The sequence below is a fragment of the Rhododendron vialii genome, chromosome 6a (assembly GCF_030253575.1).
Source record: "Rhododendron vialii isolate Sample 1 chromosome 6a, ASM3025357v1".
In the NCBI taxonomy this organism is placed as follows: Eukaryota; Viridiplantae; Streptophyta; class Magnoliopsida; order Ericales; family Ericaceae; genus Rhododendron; species Rhododendron vialii.
This window is the reverse complement of record NC_080562.1, coordinates 10,547,658-10,563,731: the sequence shown is the minus strand read 5'-3', so window position 1 is coordinate 10,563,731 and position 16,074 is coordinate 10,547,658. Positions and strand designations below refer to the sequence as shown.

At 38.4% G+C, this 16,074-nt stretch overlaps 2 protein-coding genes across 5 annotated transcripts; both read right to left on the bottom strand.

The window, feature by feature from the left end:
* Positions 1–208: 208 nt before the first annotated feature.
* LOC131331376 (PWWP domain-containing protein 4-like) lies at positions 209–4,864 on the bottom strand. Of its 4 annotated transcripts, none has more exons than XM_058365292.1 (7): positions 4,635–4,749; positions 1,580–4,508; positions 1,392–1,483; positions 1,241–1,283; positions 1,056–1,112; positions 777–974; positions 209–456 (listed from the first exon to the last, which is right to left on the bottom strand). In XM_058365292.1, exons 2-6 carry the CDS (start codon positions 1,724–1,726, stop codon positions 804–806), a joined length of 510 nt encoding a protein of 169 aa, XP_058221275.1. In that variant the 5' UTR covers positions 1,727–4,508; positions 4,635–4,749; the 3' UTR covers positions 209–456; positions 777–803. The 4 variants fall into 4 exon arrangements, with proteins under 4 accessions (XP_058221275.1, XP_058221272.1, XP_058221271.1 ...); XM_058365289.1 differs by having other exon boundaries at positions 209–435; positions 4,635–4,748; XM_058365288.1 differs by having other exon boundaries at positions 209–467; positions 4,635–4,747.
* A 9,435-nt stretch (positions 4,865–14,299) lies between these two features.
* Positions 14,300–15,786, bottom strand: LOC131331375 (chaperone protein dnaJ 49-like). The gene has a single exon (XM_058365287.1). It carries the CDS (start codon positions 15,637–15,639, stop codon positions 14,713–14,715), a length of 927 nt encoding a protein of 308 aa, XP_058221270.1. The 5' UTR covers positions 15,640–15,786; the 3' UTR covers positions 14,300–14,712.
* Between the last annotated feature and the right edge of the window lie 288 nt (positions 15,787–16,074).

Genomic DNA, 16,074 nt, shown 5'->3' with positions numbered 1-16,074 from the left:
AGAATTTATGTGAACCTGAAACATGGATATGCTTCTTGGACTCCAAAGTTCTACGCAAGACGAGCATAGCTGCAAAACATGCAATGTAAGAAAACATCACAATCATCTCGGCAAGATTTTGTCGACCCCAAACCCCTACCAAATAATTACGGTTTCTGTGATCCAAACCAACAAGAAAATGAGCATTTGAACACTCGAAACACCAGAATAATAAGTTCTACCTTTGTATTTTCACAAAACATTTAGGTTTACTATTACATAAGGTCAGCCTGAAGTAAACCCCCCTCCCGCCCGCCCACTCAGAGCCATATCTTCTCTTCCAAAATGAGGGATAATAGTTGCATATTCGTATTGCAGGCCAAAACTTGGGGTGCCGTCCATTCTTGATACTGCTAAAAGAGGCTTTTTGCCTTCCGATCAATCTCTACGGCCAGCCTGAACAAGGCAGCTCAAAAACTTCCATAAAACTACACAATATATAAATTAACTTCATTAGTATATTTCAAATTAACCAGAAAGTCACTGGCAGGGAAGAACAATAGTATGCTCTATTGAATAAAGCATCAGATGCAAAAGAACTTGAAATAGGAGCCGGTACGAAATCAGGGAAGATAGGGAATAGCGAATACGTAATTATCATCTTGATTGCGTAATTTTCCAAAAAGCAAATGCACCACATAATCAGAGCTAAATTTAGTCAAATTGTCAAGACTTTTCATCTAAACTTTACAGTATCCACTCAGTCATAATTTAAAACAAGAAAATAAGGATCATACCATCACAAAAAGAAGAAGGGGCGGCTGTTAACTGCAGGGCAACAAGTCTGGATCAATGTGCCCATTCTGACGGAACAAAGATCCAGAAAGAGCAGTCAGACCAAGTCGTTGCATAACTTTCATTCTTCTTTCAATCGGTTCTTGCGATGTGGATCCCTTCTTTGTGTTTCCTCTCCCAGATCTAAGACGACCAAGATCCTACACCCCAAATTGATTATTAAAAATTTACACCAAATCATTGGCTAAAGAGATACAAAAGAGAAAGAAAATGTATGCCACCTGCTCAAGAGCTTTCTCAAATATTTCACTATAGTTGCCATTTTTTTGCTTGAGAATCTGAGTTCAAATATATTTATTATTAGACGGAGTAAAATAAATCACGAAAGCTGAAGAAACTCAGCTGCATATTCTTTGTACTAAAGAAAAAAATCTTCACGAGGTTGGAGCTGTATACTGGTATTTACGTTGTCGAACTCTGAGCGACATTTTATAGGATCCACATACATGCTGTAGGAATGAAGCAAGAGTTAGTAAAGCTCATAAATGAACAAAAAAAAAAAATGTCATCAAAGATAGTAAAAGGTAAAAACAACAATGCAGGAACATAAGAATAACTATTTATAGCTTCCGTATAGTCGAACAAGAACTTCTCCAGTTGATCTTTTTCTCGGTTTGTTTCTCCGACTCACAGCATTATCATCAAAGACCTACAACACAAACATGGAATTGAGGAGCCAAAATTCACAAATGCCAAATCTTGGCTCCAGCATAACACACTGCAAAAAAGAAAACCTTCAAAATACCTGTGCAGGCCACCATGATGATCCATGAAGACTAACCCATATTAGATCCCCTAAGACGACTTCCTTACTTGTTTGATTACATGCAGCCCCACCCCCATCTTCCTTGTCAGCATAACTTCCGTTTGCAGAATGACGTTTTCTTTTCATAACTTATCCTTTGCACTTGAATGATCCAATTGAGCATGAAAATACAAAAAGCCACAGATTTCACATCATTCCATGACAATGAAGCATATAATGTGGAATTTTGTTCCACACAGGAGTTCTTATAGTTTAAAATGTTAAATTGGAAAATTGAAATCGATAGCATTTGTTTTTAAGTCATTGCTACGTTATATGGAGTCAAATAGTCCTGTACTTGTGAAGTGCCCATATAGAACACGCACTCGGGTACGGATGAATAGAGATCAAGTCCAATAAGCACCAATAAGTATCAGAAGTTGATCTTCCTATAAACCAGCAATTTCGCATGCCACCTATATACATAACATGCCCCATGCGATATTGTACACATTCACCAGCGAACAAAGCATAATGTAGTAGGGGGAGATTGAATACCAAAGCCAAATAAATGAAAACACCATAAGGAAACCAATTACATCCTAAACCAAGCACATTCATCTATTATCTATCTCTTTAGAGCTCGCAAGCACCAATCAGACACTGCTGTCAGACAAAGATCTGGACGGAGCATAAAGGGAAAACCTAGACCTAAGATACATTTTTAATCTTATGGATTACCATTACAAGCTGCATAACAAGACCCAACAGATTGGGGTAACTCCAAAGCTAACTGGTTGGATACCAGAAATCTCAGTGATGAGGATGCTCCACCTTAACTATACATGTGCTGCAAGAAAGCACATACTTGACACAATCACCGCCCATCATAGATACCTTTTCATGGTTCAGCAGACATTCCCAGCCACAATTTTCAGAAGGTGTCAGTGAATTTCGCAGGGATGTAAATTTGTAATGCAAGGACTTATTCTTTTTGGCACTCTTATTCCTCCACCAAATCATGTTTAAGCTCATTGTCTTACACTTGTCGCACATGTTCCAAACATGTCAGGAACTCCCAGCAATCTTAGTGAACAAAAATGGCAGGCCAACCGGAATTTGGGGCTGATGTGTGACGGACACTGTGTGAGGCATATCAGGATGTCATATAAAGTCTTACACATTACAGCACCAAGCTCAGATAAGGCACACTCAAGCAATTTATTTAAGGGCATTAGGTCAAAGGAACGATTCAAAAGATGCAGATAACCAGCTCATCACAACAGTTAAAGATAGCTTCAATTCTAGTTGAGTGAGAGTTGAACCCGAAGATGCAACAAGAGAATTGGAGGTTTTATGGAAGTACTAGGAATGTTTTCCAAAATAGATTTGACGAGTGAAGAACACTGTGAGGCATATCAGTATATGTCATATGAAAGTCTCACACATTACAGCATCAAGCTGAGATGAGGCACGCTGAAGCAACTTAATTTAGGGCATTAGGTCAAGCGATTCAACGAACGATTCAAAAGATACAGATAACCAGCTCATCACGACAGTTGAAGATAGTTTCAATTCCAATTGAGTTAGTTGAAACCAAAGGTGCAACAACAGAAATTGGAGGGTTTTTTTGGTAATACTAGGAATGTTTTCCAAAAGAAATTTGTCCTTGAGGTTTATTCGACTACCCAAATATATCTCCGTAAAGGGGCTTTCCACCTGGAAAACTTCAGCCTCTCGAAGTAGCTCCAACATAACCTCTTTTTTTCAGCCAGCTTAGCATTCTAAAGAAAATTTTACCAAACGAGTGGAATTTTCTCACTGTTCTTCCAAAACATAGCTTCTAAAAGGAAGGCCTATGGACGGTGAGTTTAGGGCATAACTTTCAGGTACTACTATATCAAACAATCTAGTGAACAATAACTTTACCAGAACTACTAAGTTTAGCAAATGGTCACTATTTTCCAACCTATATTCTTTTCTACACCGTCAACCTATGAAAACGAACATGATTACCATCTTCTAGACACAGTGCATGTCCCACCTGGAGAGAGTCCAAGTCATTTAACTCATAAGAAAAGCTCTACAATGTCTACATTGATGCTTGTGGGGGTTCAATTGAAACCACTGACATAAAAACGCAATTCTATACATAAAAACCATAGTTCTATGTACTGAGCCAAAAAATAACAATAATAATATGGTTACATGTGATTCAAGGCATAATTGACCCCGACATATAAAGAAGTTGAACCCCGTCTCAATGACAATGGCAAACGTAATTTGCTAAGTGCCAGAGGCCCAGAACACGAATTTGGAAGTTCAGTGGATCAATAAGTATTGATTGGTTTAATATTATTGACCACGTAACTATGGTGCAACAAAAACTCATTCAGGCCAGCTGTAGAAGTCAATTTACTAGCATTCCTTCTATAAAAACGATCCTATGAACCTACCAATGTTCTTGCTTATTGTAACATGGCAAACTCAAATTTTTTCCTTTAACTATTGAAAGGAAAGATAGATACAAGTAAGAGCACAACACTGTGAGTTCTTCATTGACCCCCATGAAATAACTCCTATAGCTGCTGTCGTGTAATGTACTTTACTCCTTAGTTTCGCGACACACATATGCCGTCTGACCATTTTTCAGGGCCCGTTTAGTAACCCTCGGTCACTAGCTTTTCTTCTTCTTTTTTTGATAAGTACGCTCACTAGCTTATTTACTTATTTTGACTCCTAATCCGTGATCGGAAGTTCTCGGGGGAAACAGATTGAGGAGTTCAAGCTAGCATTTTAACAAAGCAAAAGGACTCAAAACAGGAGCAAAGTACATTTGAGAAAGTAGCGATCAAATGCTTCTACTTGCACACAAACACAAAAACGTGCCCTAGAAAGTTAAATAGGGAATGAAATTCCCTGGTTCTATCTATCATTCTATTCATGTGATTGTTGAACATTTTGTTGGCGAAGAACAAATTAATCTTCAATTCCTTCACTACAACACATGGAAGACAAACAATGTGAAGACGAAGAGTGCAAAAACGAAGAGAACAGTTCCAAAAAAAATTTGAGGAGATCATCCCCATTCAAAACAGCGGGGCTTTCCACTGCTCCATCCAGACTCGGTTTCAGAAGTAAAAACAGCAACGGTAAAGGTGAGGAGAGAGAGAAAACTTACATGTAGGAGTGTTGGCCTCGTTGGGTTGAGCTGGAGAGCGAGAAAACTCCACTCCAGACTCCACAGACTTCTCTCTCTAAATTTCGAGAGAGAGAGAGAGAGAGAGAGAGTGAGTGAGTGGAGGGGGTGCTCTCGAATGGTGAGCTGGTTTAAATTGGAGGAGAGCTGCTATTCCCCCCTCCCCTGACACACACCCCCCGGCCCCACCTCCCCTTTTCCGGAATTACCCTCGCCTCTCTCTCTCTCTCTTCCTTTTCTTTCTTTCTTTCTTTACAGTTTCTTTCTTTCTTTCTTTTTTTTTCCTTTTCTTTCCAGTTTGATTTTTTTTTCATTTTATTTCTTTTTCTTTCTTTCTAGTTTGAATTTTTTTTCTCTTTAATAATAATAGATTCAAATCTAATTCTAGGTTTTATAAAGTAATTAAGAAAAAAAAATGTTTCAATTGATCATGTTTATACGACTGTTTTATTTTTCTTTTTTTTGTCCTTTATAGATTAAAAAATATAGTTACGAAAATAAGTGTTTCAATTTTCAATCTGTTTGAACCAGTGCAAAGATATTATTTTTTCTGATCATTTCATCCTAAATAGTCATAATAAATTTTTGGTTCCAAGGCTTTTCGATGGACATCCTAAGAGTCTTAGAACTAAAAAAATAAGTCTTAAGGTGTTTTGTTGAAAGGCTTTAAAAAGATATGAGTAATTAAATAAAGAAATAAATTAAAATAGTATGATCAAAATAAAAAAAACTTCACACCCCTTCAAATGCATTAAAAATTGAAGCACTTAATTTTTTAATCATATTTTTTATATATATAAACGGTCTAAAAAAATTAAGTGCTTAAATTTTCACTCCGTTTGAATCGGTGCAAAGATCTTGTCGATATAATCAGAATAACAAGATCTTTGCACCGATTCAAACGGAGTGAAAATTTGCGTGCTTAATTTTTAATTTTTTGTTTTAATTTTTTTTATACCGTTAATATATTAAAAAATATGGTTAAAAAATTAAGTAGTTCAATTTTTAATGCGTTTGAACTGGTGTGAAGATCTTTTTATTTTGATCATATTATTCTAAAGAGATATAATCAAATTTTGTCTTTAAGGCTCTCATAATTACATTTCTGCTCCATAGGATTGCAAAATTGATAATGAGAATTTTTTTTAACCCAAACGTTGCCGTTTAGGGGTAGCAGAGCCCAGCGCCAATTAAAATGGCGGAGAAAGGTAATTAAAAGGGCTGAGGGAGGGTAAAAGCGGAAAAAAGGTATGGGACCGGGAGGGGTGTGGTGTCAGGGGGGTGGGAAAAGCAATTTACAAATTGGAGACGTCAGACGCTTTGTCTTCGCTCATTGATCGATGCCCACCCCACCCCCACCGAGTTACCTTTCGATTTTCTTCATTTTATTCAAATTCCATGCTTTGAGACCGGTTTGGATTACTATTTTTTTTAAAGTAATTTTAAGTTTAAAATAATGAGTTTATTAAAATTTAAAAATATGTAATATTTATCTTATTTGAAAAATCTTATTGAGATCTTTTGAACGATACCAAAAAATCGAGAAAATTTATTTTTATTTATATTATTTTTTAGTTTAAAAATGTGAAATAAAAATACTTATTTTTTAAAAAAGTATTTTAGAATTTGCCGTTCATCGGGTAGCTCTGGGTCCAGGGACAGATCCAGTGTAGGCCCAGATGGGCCACGTGACCCAGCTGAAAATAGGGCTGCAAAGGAGGGCTCCCAAGTTTGAGGAAGTAATATATATTTATGTTGTGTTGTTTGGTTCGGGTTTTGAAAAGTTTTTTGAAAAATGGTAGGGATAATAAGTATAGAAAGATAGAGAGAGAAATGTTGGAAGTAGGGGGAATCTACAGAGAATCTAGGGATATTTTTTGAAAATAAACAAAATGCTTATTTGCCACACAAATCAATTAGGATAACTATAAGTTCTACGTAAAAATAAACAAAATGCTTATTTTTATAGTTTGTTTATTTTTTATGTTAGCTCAAAATTAATTAACACTAACTAAAAAATATGTGATATATTATATACTCATTTTCAAATTGAATAATAAAAATTGATGTGTGTTCGCCTACAACTTTTAAATGTATAGAGCCGGTTTTAAAGGAGTGACCCATCTTAAGAAAATCTCTAGATCCGCCACTGCTTGGGTCCCACCAAAGGACACTATTTCAGTTTGAAATCTTGATGGACGAAAATTTAGGCCTATTAGGCTAAATAATTCATTTTGGATTATTTTTTATCTTTATTTAAAAAATTGCATTTGTTAGTTTTTTTGTCAAATTATTACTTCATCATGAAGAAAGAAATCTAAAAAGTAAAAAATTATTATCAAAATCCAATTATTTTTAATAAAGACGAAAAAAATTGGCTTATTTTTGTCTTTATTTAAAAAAATTGGGTTTCGGTCATAATGTTTCACTTTTTAGATTCATTTCATCATGATGAAGCAATAGTCCTCAAAAAATTGATGAAAAACTAACAAATGTGAAAAAATATTTGAATAAAGATAAAAAAATAATCAAGGATGAATTATTTAACCGAACAAAATCTTACTGCGTTAAATTTCCGTTTGACCGCAAAAAAAGAAAATTTACTGGGTGTCGAGTGGTGGTGAGATTTAACTTTCTACTAGAAGTAGTACAAGTTACGGAGGCCTTGTTACTCACTGTTGGTAGAGGAAGATAGAGAGAGTTGAGAATAAATGTAAGTGTATGAATCCATTGAAATAGTGATGAGAGAGCAGGGAGGAAGAGAAAGAAAGGAAAAAAGAGTGTGGTCACCATTAAATTTCATTATTCAAAAAGAAAGGGTTGCTAGTTTTGGTTATCTTAATATGCCAAAATTCTGTTATTAGTTAAGGGATTGTTAAGTTTAATTATATCATTGCGAGCCATATTTTAGATCAATATTGCTAACTTTATCATTGTGAGCAATTTTGAAAAGATAATCCAAAAGGTAAAGGTGATAATAATCTTTTTTTGAGTATTTTTGCGTTTAATGAACTTTTTCAAGTTTTTTTTCCATAACTTTTTAATTTTTAAATTATACTCCTCAACACAAACCAATAATCTATAAAACTCAGATGAAAATTCCACAAAAATTTATGTAAGATAAAATTTTATAAAAATAATTCAGTACTACTATAATAAATTATGCTAATCGCCCCCTAGAGCTGCAAAGGAGACATGGTGAATCCACTCCATCTTCGAGATGAATTAAAATCATGTGATTATATATCTTTAATCAAGAAATAATTTTGTACACGGACGCATTATCACCATCTTAAATTGGTTTCACTGTCCCAAACTTATTCTGTAGGACGAGAAGCTTTTGGGTGCCGGGCGGTACCATATACAAGGTCCCTTGTCAACGATCTTAGCTGTCTAAAAGTATTTTGATGGTTTGGATTTATTCTCTCTCTTCTCACCCCACTTCTCTCTCTCCCCCCTCTTTTTTTTTTAAAATTCGGACCGTTCAAAACATATTTTGACAGTTGAGATTGCCAACGGGTACCGTCACGTGGTACCCACTTGTCACCCAAAAATTTCTCCGGTAGGACCACCATCCAGTATGATCAACAATGGGAAACATCATCACACCCTGCTCCGCTGGAATCACAGCTCGACTGCGGTAATGTTCGCAAGGTGCAGGGACGGAATCAGAATTTTATCTCTAGTAGTGACGAAATGTATACTAAAAAAGAAAGTTGCATTACAATATTAATAGTTATCGACTCTAAAAAAATTAAAATAACATAACAAAAATTATAGTAAATGATGTTTGTCATTTGCACATGAAATACGAAAAAAGACTAACTTTAATTTTTTAGGTTAAGTTGTTTTACAATTAAAGCGTGGAGTTCTTTTTCATTAATTACACCTCATCCTTAATATTATTTCATTTTTGAGTATTCTTTCTTGAAAAAAAGAAAGAAAGAAAGAAGATTTAGGACTAGTATATGACAAAAAAATAAGAAAAAAAATCTAGCGGTGGCGAGACTATATAAGTTGGAGATAATTTATTTTTTTTACATATAATAATTATATTTTCTAAAAATTTTGTCTTGGTGGCCGCCGCCACTAAACCCCTTGATTTCATCCTTGGTAAGGTGTGCATAAATATTTTCTCCTTCACGAAACCACTCACGTGCGTTGAGGTGAATAGGGCTATAACGAATCAAGCCGAGCTTTAAAAATGTTCAGGTTCGTTCATTAAGTTTTTAAGCGAACTCGAACCAAGCTCAAGCTCAATGAAAATTTGACGAGTAGAACTCGAGCCAAGCTTGCCTAGGTTTGATTCAAACTCTAACTTGTTTACGAGCCTTAACAAGTCAAAAATATTAGTAAATATTTATGCTCTCATAGAGGCTACAACTACAAATAAAATATTTGTTGCATCCATAAAAAAATCCATACATATATAAAATTATAAAAGCATACTCAAATTTATGTTTATTGTACTCATAAAAGTTCATACGCATACAATGGGAGGGAGGGGGGCTGCTGCACCCCATTTTGGGGTCTATCCCGGTCTCGCTCCGATGAACTGAATCGTTCACTTTGTAGAGCTCAGCGAGTAGAACAACTATACAAAAAATCAGCTTAATTGGATATCATTAAGTACCTGATCGGAACCTTTTTATCTTAAAAAGAATGGATCCGAAACACTGAATCAAATTCACTGTAACCCATGGACTCAGAGTTATATGGGCTCCGATCAAGTACTTAATGATATCCAATTAAGCTGATTTTTTGCATAGTGGTTCTACTCGACGAGCTCTACAAAGTGAACGATTCAAATCATCGGAGTGAGACCGCAATGGGCCCCAAAATTGGGACAGCAGCCCCTCGCGTCCCATACAATGTAATTAAAAAAAATTCATTGTGTACTTGTAAAAGTTCATACATATTCAGGGTTACATATGAAGTTCTGGTGAGATATATACAAATACTGAAGGTTCATGAGCCTCATCAAGCCTAACACTGTCAAGTTCAGTTCATTTGTTGAACGAGCCTAAATCGAGGCTCAAGTTCAATTCGTTTAGTTCCCGACTCGAACGAGCTTTGATCAAGTCAAGTCTCGAATAGTTCACGAACAGCTCGGTTCATTTGCAGCTCCAGGTGAATACAGAGAGGAGAAAGAATACCAACATACTTGTGCAGCTTTATATTCGGTGCATATATCACATTTATTTCCAAGTGAGCCCCAAGCATTCAGGGCCTATTTGTCGGGGGGCGGGGGGCTGCTGGCCCTTTGGGGCAGCAACGCGCTGTTGTGCTCGAATTCTGGGCCTACTTCGGTCTCGCTCTAATGATCGGAAGCGTTCACTTCGTAGAGCTCGTCGAGTTAAACAATTATGCAAAAACTCAGCTTAATTGGATGTCATTAAGTGTCTAATTGGAACTTTTTTATCTTGAAAACAATGGATCCGAAACACTGGATCAAATCCATTGTAACCCATGGACTGAGAGTCATATGGGTTCCAATCAGGCACTTAATGATATCCAATTAAGCTAATTTTTTGCATGGTTGTTCTACTCGACGAGCTCTACGAAGTGAACGCTTTTGATCATTGGAGCGAGACCGAAGTGGATCCAAAATTCGGACACAGCAGCGCACGCTGCTTCCCCAAGGGGACAGCAGTCCCCGCCTCCTATTTGTTGAGGGATATAGGAGCCGCGGATATAAAAATCTGGGTTAAACATATCTGGAGAGTGCTGCGGAAAACAACGAGGCACACTGATAGCTTTGCGGGACCCATTCCGGCCACCGGACAGTAGATTCGAGCCATTTAAAAATTCTATAAAAAAAAATGAATGGCTCTACGTGAGAAACAACGGTATTTAATGTGTATAGGTGCTCAATCCAAAAATCATTTTTTTGATTTAAATGAACCCCGCGCGACCGTCGGTGTGCCTCATCGGTTTCTTTAGCATTAGCGAATATATCCGGTGTTTGTTTGATTTTCCCTTCCCAGATATGTAATTTCCCGAATATACATATCTCCAAGTTTTAGACACGCTTGAGGCGCCGAAAACATATTCAGGTGTCGAAAACTTATCTCGGCCTTGAATTTTTTACCGAAAGACTTTGAGGCTGTACTAATTCCGCGCCGGAAACTACCACTCTGATGGTCATCGAGTTCGCCACAGGAGACGTTGCAGTGGAGGGCTAGACAATCAAGTCATAACAGATCAGCCAGGCCGATTCGAGTTTGTCAGAGGAGACTCCGACCTGGGACAGTCGATCCCTTGATGGCCGATTCGAGTTCAACCAGGCCATATTATTAGAGTTGCGCTTTGAAAAAAGAAAAAAATGAATCCAGAGGGAGAGAACCCATTTCAATTCATTGTTCTTATCAGCTTGTTCTTGACTGTTCGTTCGAAGAAAAATAAACCCAGGTGTAGAAATGGCCCCACTTAACTGGCTCTACCCAGGGACGGATTCAAAAATGTCGTTTAGTGGAGGCATTTTGTTAAATCTTGTTAATCATAGTGGCGGAAATTTATTTTTCTAGTTAACCACGATAAGATCGTTACATAATTAAGGCATGCAATACAAACTACAAAATATATAACACATACTTTCACTTAAATTATGTAAAAATAAGCACAAAATCTCAGACAAAATTTAAGAGTATGTTCTACGTGAACATCTACAAGTTTTAGAATGATCGATATAGTTTTATTAATGATATTATTTTAAAATATTGCTATTAGAAGGTTAAAAATAAGTACAATTAAAAAAGAATCGATCCAAGAAGACAAATAGTTCAAAAATTAACAAGTATAAATGCACCATATGACGAAATTGTAACGTAAAATTAGTTTTATATGTATATTTTCAAGATATATGCACTTGTTTACATGTAGTAGCACACTTAATTTTATAATTATGCAAAATATACGAAAATATAACAAAATTATTTTAGTTTCAAGCGGCGGCACGTGCCCCCCTTTCCCTCCGTCCGTGGCTCTACCTTGATTCGGGCCAGGTTTGCATATTACAGTAAATCCCATTATTCCTTCCAAAATTTTAACCGCAAACAAACGAGTCATAAATCACAAGGGTGTGGAAAGTGGAGGCCAAAGAGTTTACATTACCAATTACCGTAATACAGACCAGTTGTTGATAGGACTTTCTGCTCTCAATTTTTTTTTGTTAGAATCAAGGCTATTAGGTCCCCGTCTAACAAAATCTTTTAATTTCGTTCTTGGATCAAAGGAATGAGCTTCATAGGTAACATTGGAAGGAAACAACTTAGGAGAAGACAAGACATGAAAAACAAAAAAGCTTAGAATGATGGAAAATGTAGTGTGTAAAAACAACTGCTAAAAGTGTCGGAAAAGCCTAAGAATCCATGCTATCAACTTTTTTTAAGCCAGTCCATACACAGTTTTATTTTGGCTCCCCGCAAATAAGCAGTGTGTTTGGTCCCTCAGGATTAGTCGATGTGCAGAAAAACTAGCCCGGACATGGGACACTTGAGTTAAAATAAAATAAAAAATCACGGAATCCAAAATACCCTTAAATAGAAGAGTGGTGCTACAGTTCCCAACGGGAGGAATCCCGAAGCCCCGCCGGGCACACTCCGGCCACCGGATGGCCAATTCGAGCCATCCAAAACTTCTAAAAAAAAAAACCAAAGTGGGCTTTTGCGAGAATAAACGGCATCCGACGTATGTAGGTGGCCGATCCAGGCACTCCATTTTTGGCCGATCCAAACACAAAAAACGATTGTTTGGATCAGTCATCTACACACATCGGATGACGTTTATTCCCTCGCAATCCCACTCGGTTTTTTTTTTATAAAAATTTTGGACGGCTTGGATCGACCGTCCGGTGGCCGGAATGTGCCCGGCGGGGCGTCAGGAATTCCGATCGGGATATTGGGTCGGTAAGCTTAGACTTTCCGTGAATAGAATCCTAACCACCAAGAATATCTAAAGCCCTATCAAAGACCCTAGCACTGCAGTCTGACTCCTGTGCTATTTACACCAAACTAGTACTGTACTATTAATAATGAATGTCACAGGGTCATGCCCAAATTGACTTCCCAAGTACCATAGTCCACTATAGTTTCATGTATAATAACCCCTCTCGAGTTGTTGGTGGTCCATTCCCCGGATAATAACCATAGGAGTGCAAAGGAGATAAAGCACCAAAACATAGTTTAAAAAGAAACTTAAAATGACTTGGCATAGAAGTTCTTAAATCAGGAATGCAACAGTCCAGAGCAAGTAGGCTTTGTCCAGAGCATAAAATTTCAAGGGCATGGGAGAAAAATACAACATGACGCGTACAACATTAGGGATTGAAAACATCTAAAGCCAATACTCGCTGGTCCCGATCAGCAGAAAAGGGAAACAACTTAAACTTGGGACGAAACAAAAAAAAACACAAGACAAACTTGATGTTTGGGCATGTACTATGTTGCAAACTGCAAAGTACCGAATGTAATGCCATTTGACATGTTTAGTTACCATCACAGTACCGAAGTCAACATCTAACAACATGAATGTGGTAAAGAAACCAATGCAACTAAAGCAATATGGCATAAAGATGAACCTCCTGCTTGCAACTTCCCGTCCAACAAAATGTATGGAGGAAGTCTTCTTCGAGCAACTCATCTATCTATACGGGGAAAATCATCTAGACGAGATTTTCCAAAGGGAACGATAATAAAAGTTTACAGCAGTATGATTGCTGATGATAGTGATCATTGCGTGCAGATTCGACCCAACACACAATCACACAAAAAGCAAATCAAGCAAGAACACAAAAGAAAAGACACCAAGATTTTCATGTGGTTCCCCAATTGTTTAATTAGGTAAATCCACGACTCACACCGATTTCCACTATGTAGCGGATGAACTTCAACTGTTGCATACAAAATGAGTTTACATTTTCGGGTTTAACATTACCAATTACCGTAATACAGCTGTCTAGGTTTCGGGGTGATGCCCCGAGCCCCTGCCGTGAACTCCAACATAGTTAACAAAGAGACAAATCAAGATCGAAACAGGCTTCCGAAATGTTACACATAAGACATACAACAAATCTAAGAGCTATATCTACACTGGATTGGTAAATCCCTCGCCATTGTCAAAATTTGGCTGAAATCAGCAAAAGTGCAGCTCCACTGGTAGAGAAAATTCTTGTCAAAGCCATTTTTATGTCAAAATTTGACACGACAAATGGCTTTGTTAAAATGACGACATAACCATCAGTAGTCTTGACTCTTGATCTTCCTTGTTTTCTTTCCCAACAGTAAAAAAAGGAGTAGTAGCATTGAACAGATGGTACAAAGTCGCTAAGAAACGGTAAAACGACACTACAGCAAGCCGATTCTTGGCAATGGCATGCACAAGTGTAGATGCTCTAATGCTGGCAACTATTACCCCAACTCATAAACTTCATCAATCGATAATAATAAAACCACATGCACAGTACAAGAGTAATCCCTGTTTCTTGAGCAACTCATCTATACCACCACAACAGTACAACCTGATTTCCAGCAAACGAAAGTTGTACAACCTGATTAAAACTTTGTTAAATGTGCTATAGGTGACAATGACCTAGAAAGTTTTCTCCGTTGACATCCAAAGAATGTAGCATAATTCAGCAAAACTACAACCTGATTCAATAGCCAACAACATCACATCCTTGCTCATTGAAAATTACACTCACCTATAGCATGGTCAGCATAAATTAAAACATAAAAGAAAAAAAGAAAACCAAATTCTACAAACAACAACTACTACTACAATACCTCAGCTTAAATGCCAAATTTGAGCAGCTTCAGTCTCCTAAAACTCCTACCAAAATGGGTTTTTGTTTTCCTCCCTCTCCTCATATCCCCTCACACATGCATAGCCATTCCCTTGAACAATCTCCTCCCTCTTGTTAGAAATTCTAACAAAGCTACCAAGGATGTACATTTTTCCTAGGCCTACCCCTCTTCTTCTGTGCCTGATCATTTCCCTGCGAAAAATCTACAAACCCATCACTGCCGCCGCCACTCATTCCGCCCGCCCCGGTGTTCGAAAACACCGACCGCGGCTGTGGCTGCCGATCGGTGACCGTCACGGCCGCCTTTTTCACGCCCTGCGAATTCGCGATCGCGGACGGCACCGGGAAGAAGCTCCAGCAGCAGTGGTACGCCTCCCTCCCCGCCACCAGCGGCGGTAACGTCGGGATCGTGACGCCGTGAAACGCCCTCTGGCAGTTCTGACACCTCAGGCAACAGTCCTCGTAAACCCTAGCGTACTCGTACAGGTTGTAACAGTACGGGCAAACCGTCCAGAAGCTCGACGACGCCACCTCCTCGACGTCGTCGTCGTCTCCGCCCCCGCCGCCGCTACCTCCGCCGCGTCTCACCGGCAACTTCTGCTGCTGAAATCCCCCGTCGCTCCTCGAGCCGACGAGATCGACCTTTCCGAGTATGCTGAGTTCGTTATCGTACAGCGATTTCCTTCGCGGGTCCGAAAAGACTGCCCAGGAATCGGCGACGAGACGGAACGCGGCGTCGGCGAAGGGGAATTTGTTCTTGTCGGGGTGGAGGAGGAGGGCGAGCCGGCGGTACTGCTTCTTGATGAGATCGAGGTCGTCGGAGCGCCGATCGAGCTGGAGGATGGCGTACCAGTCGCGGTGGTTGTTGATCCGCCTCTCCGACGCTATCAAAACGTCGGCGACGGCGAGGATCTGGTCGGTGCCGTCGAGGAACGGGTCGGCCTCCTGGGCCAGGATCGCGAAGTCCCTGGACCCGTTGAAGTCCCGGCCCTGCAGGAGCTTCTCGGAGATTCGGAGGAGGCGTTCGGCTTCGGCTACGTTGGTCGAGTTTTCCTCCATTTTTTCCGAGATGAGAAATTCAGATGGTTTTTTTTTTTCTTCTCTTTTTCTTTTTTCCGTTTATCCGGACAAAATGGGTGAGGATCCTGGGGGATGATGTCTTTTTTCCTGAGGGGTTGTTGTTTGATTTTCCGGATATGATATGAGGTGATTGATACAAGGGCATCTTTCTTTTTATATACTGTACAAGTAGGTCCGTCTAGTTGCAAAGAAAGGAAAGTACGTGAATATCTGACTTTTTAAATAAAAATTTAAGTCGATTTAATTCGCAAGAAAATTGTGGGACTCACATCTTTTATTTTTTCATAAATTTTATTTTGTGAAAACAAAAAGTTTAGGCACACAAGAATTCAACCACAACATCATCCGTGATCCCTTACATAAATGTGGGGCTCACACGACCGCGTGTACGTTGAATGCATTTAAAGTCTACGG

What these genes read in the sequence shown, in the direction of transcription:
- LOC131331376 (XM_058365290.1), bottom strand. Translation starts at nt 1,726, where the DNA reads ATGAAAAGAAAACGTCATTCTGCAAACGGAAGTTATGCTGACAAGGAA. An exon ending in CTATACGGAAGCTATAAATA is followed by an intron (nt 1,284 to 1,391) that starts GTTATTCTTATG and finishes TCATTCCTACAG; the next exon opens with CATGTATGTGGATCCTATAA. An exon ending in GTCGCTCAGAGTTCGACAAC is followed by an intron (nt 1,113 to 1,240) that starts GTAAATACCAGT and finishes ATTTGAACTCAG; the next exon opens with ATTCTCAAGCAAAAAAATGG.
- LOC131331375 (XM_058365287.1), bottom strand. Translation starts at nt 15,639, where the DNA reads ATGGAGGAAAACTCGACCAACGTAGCCGAAGCCGAACGCCTCCTCCGA.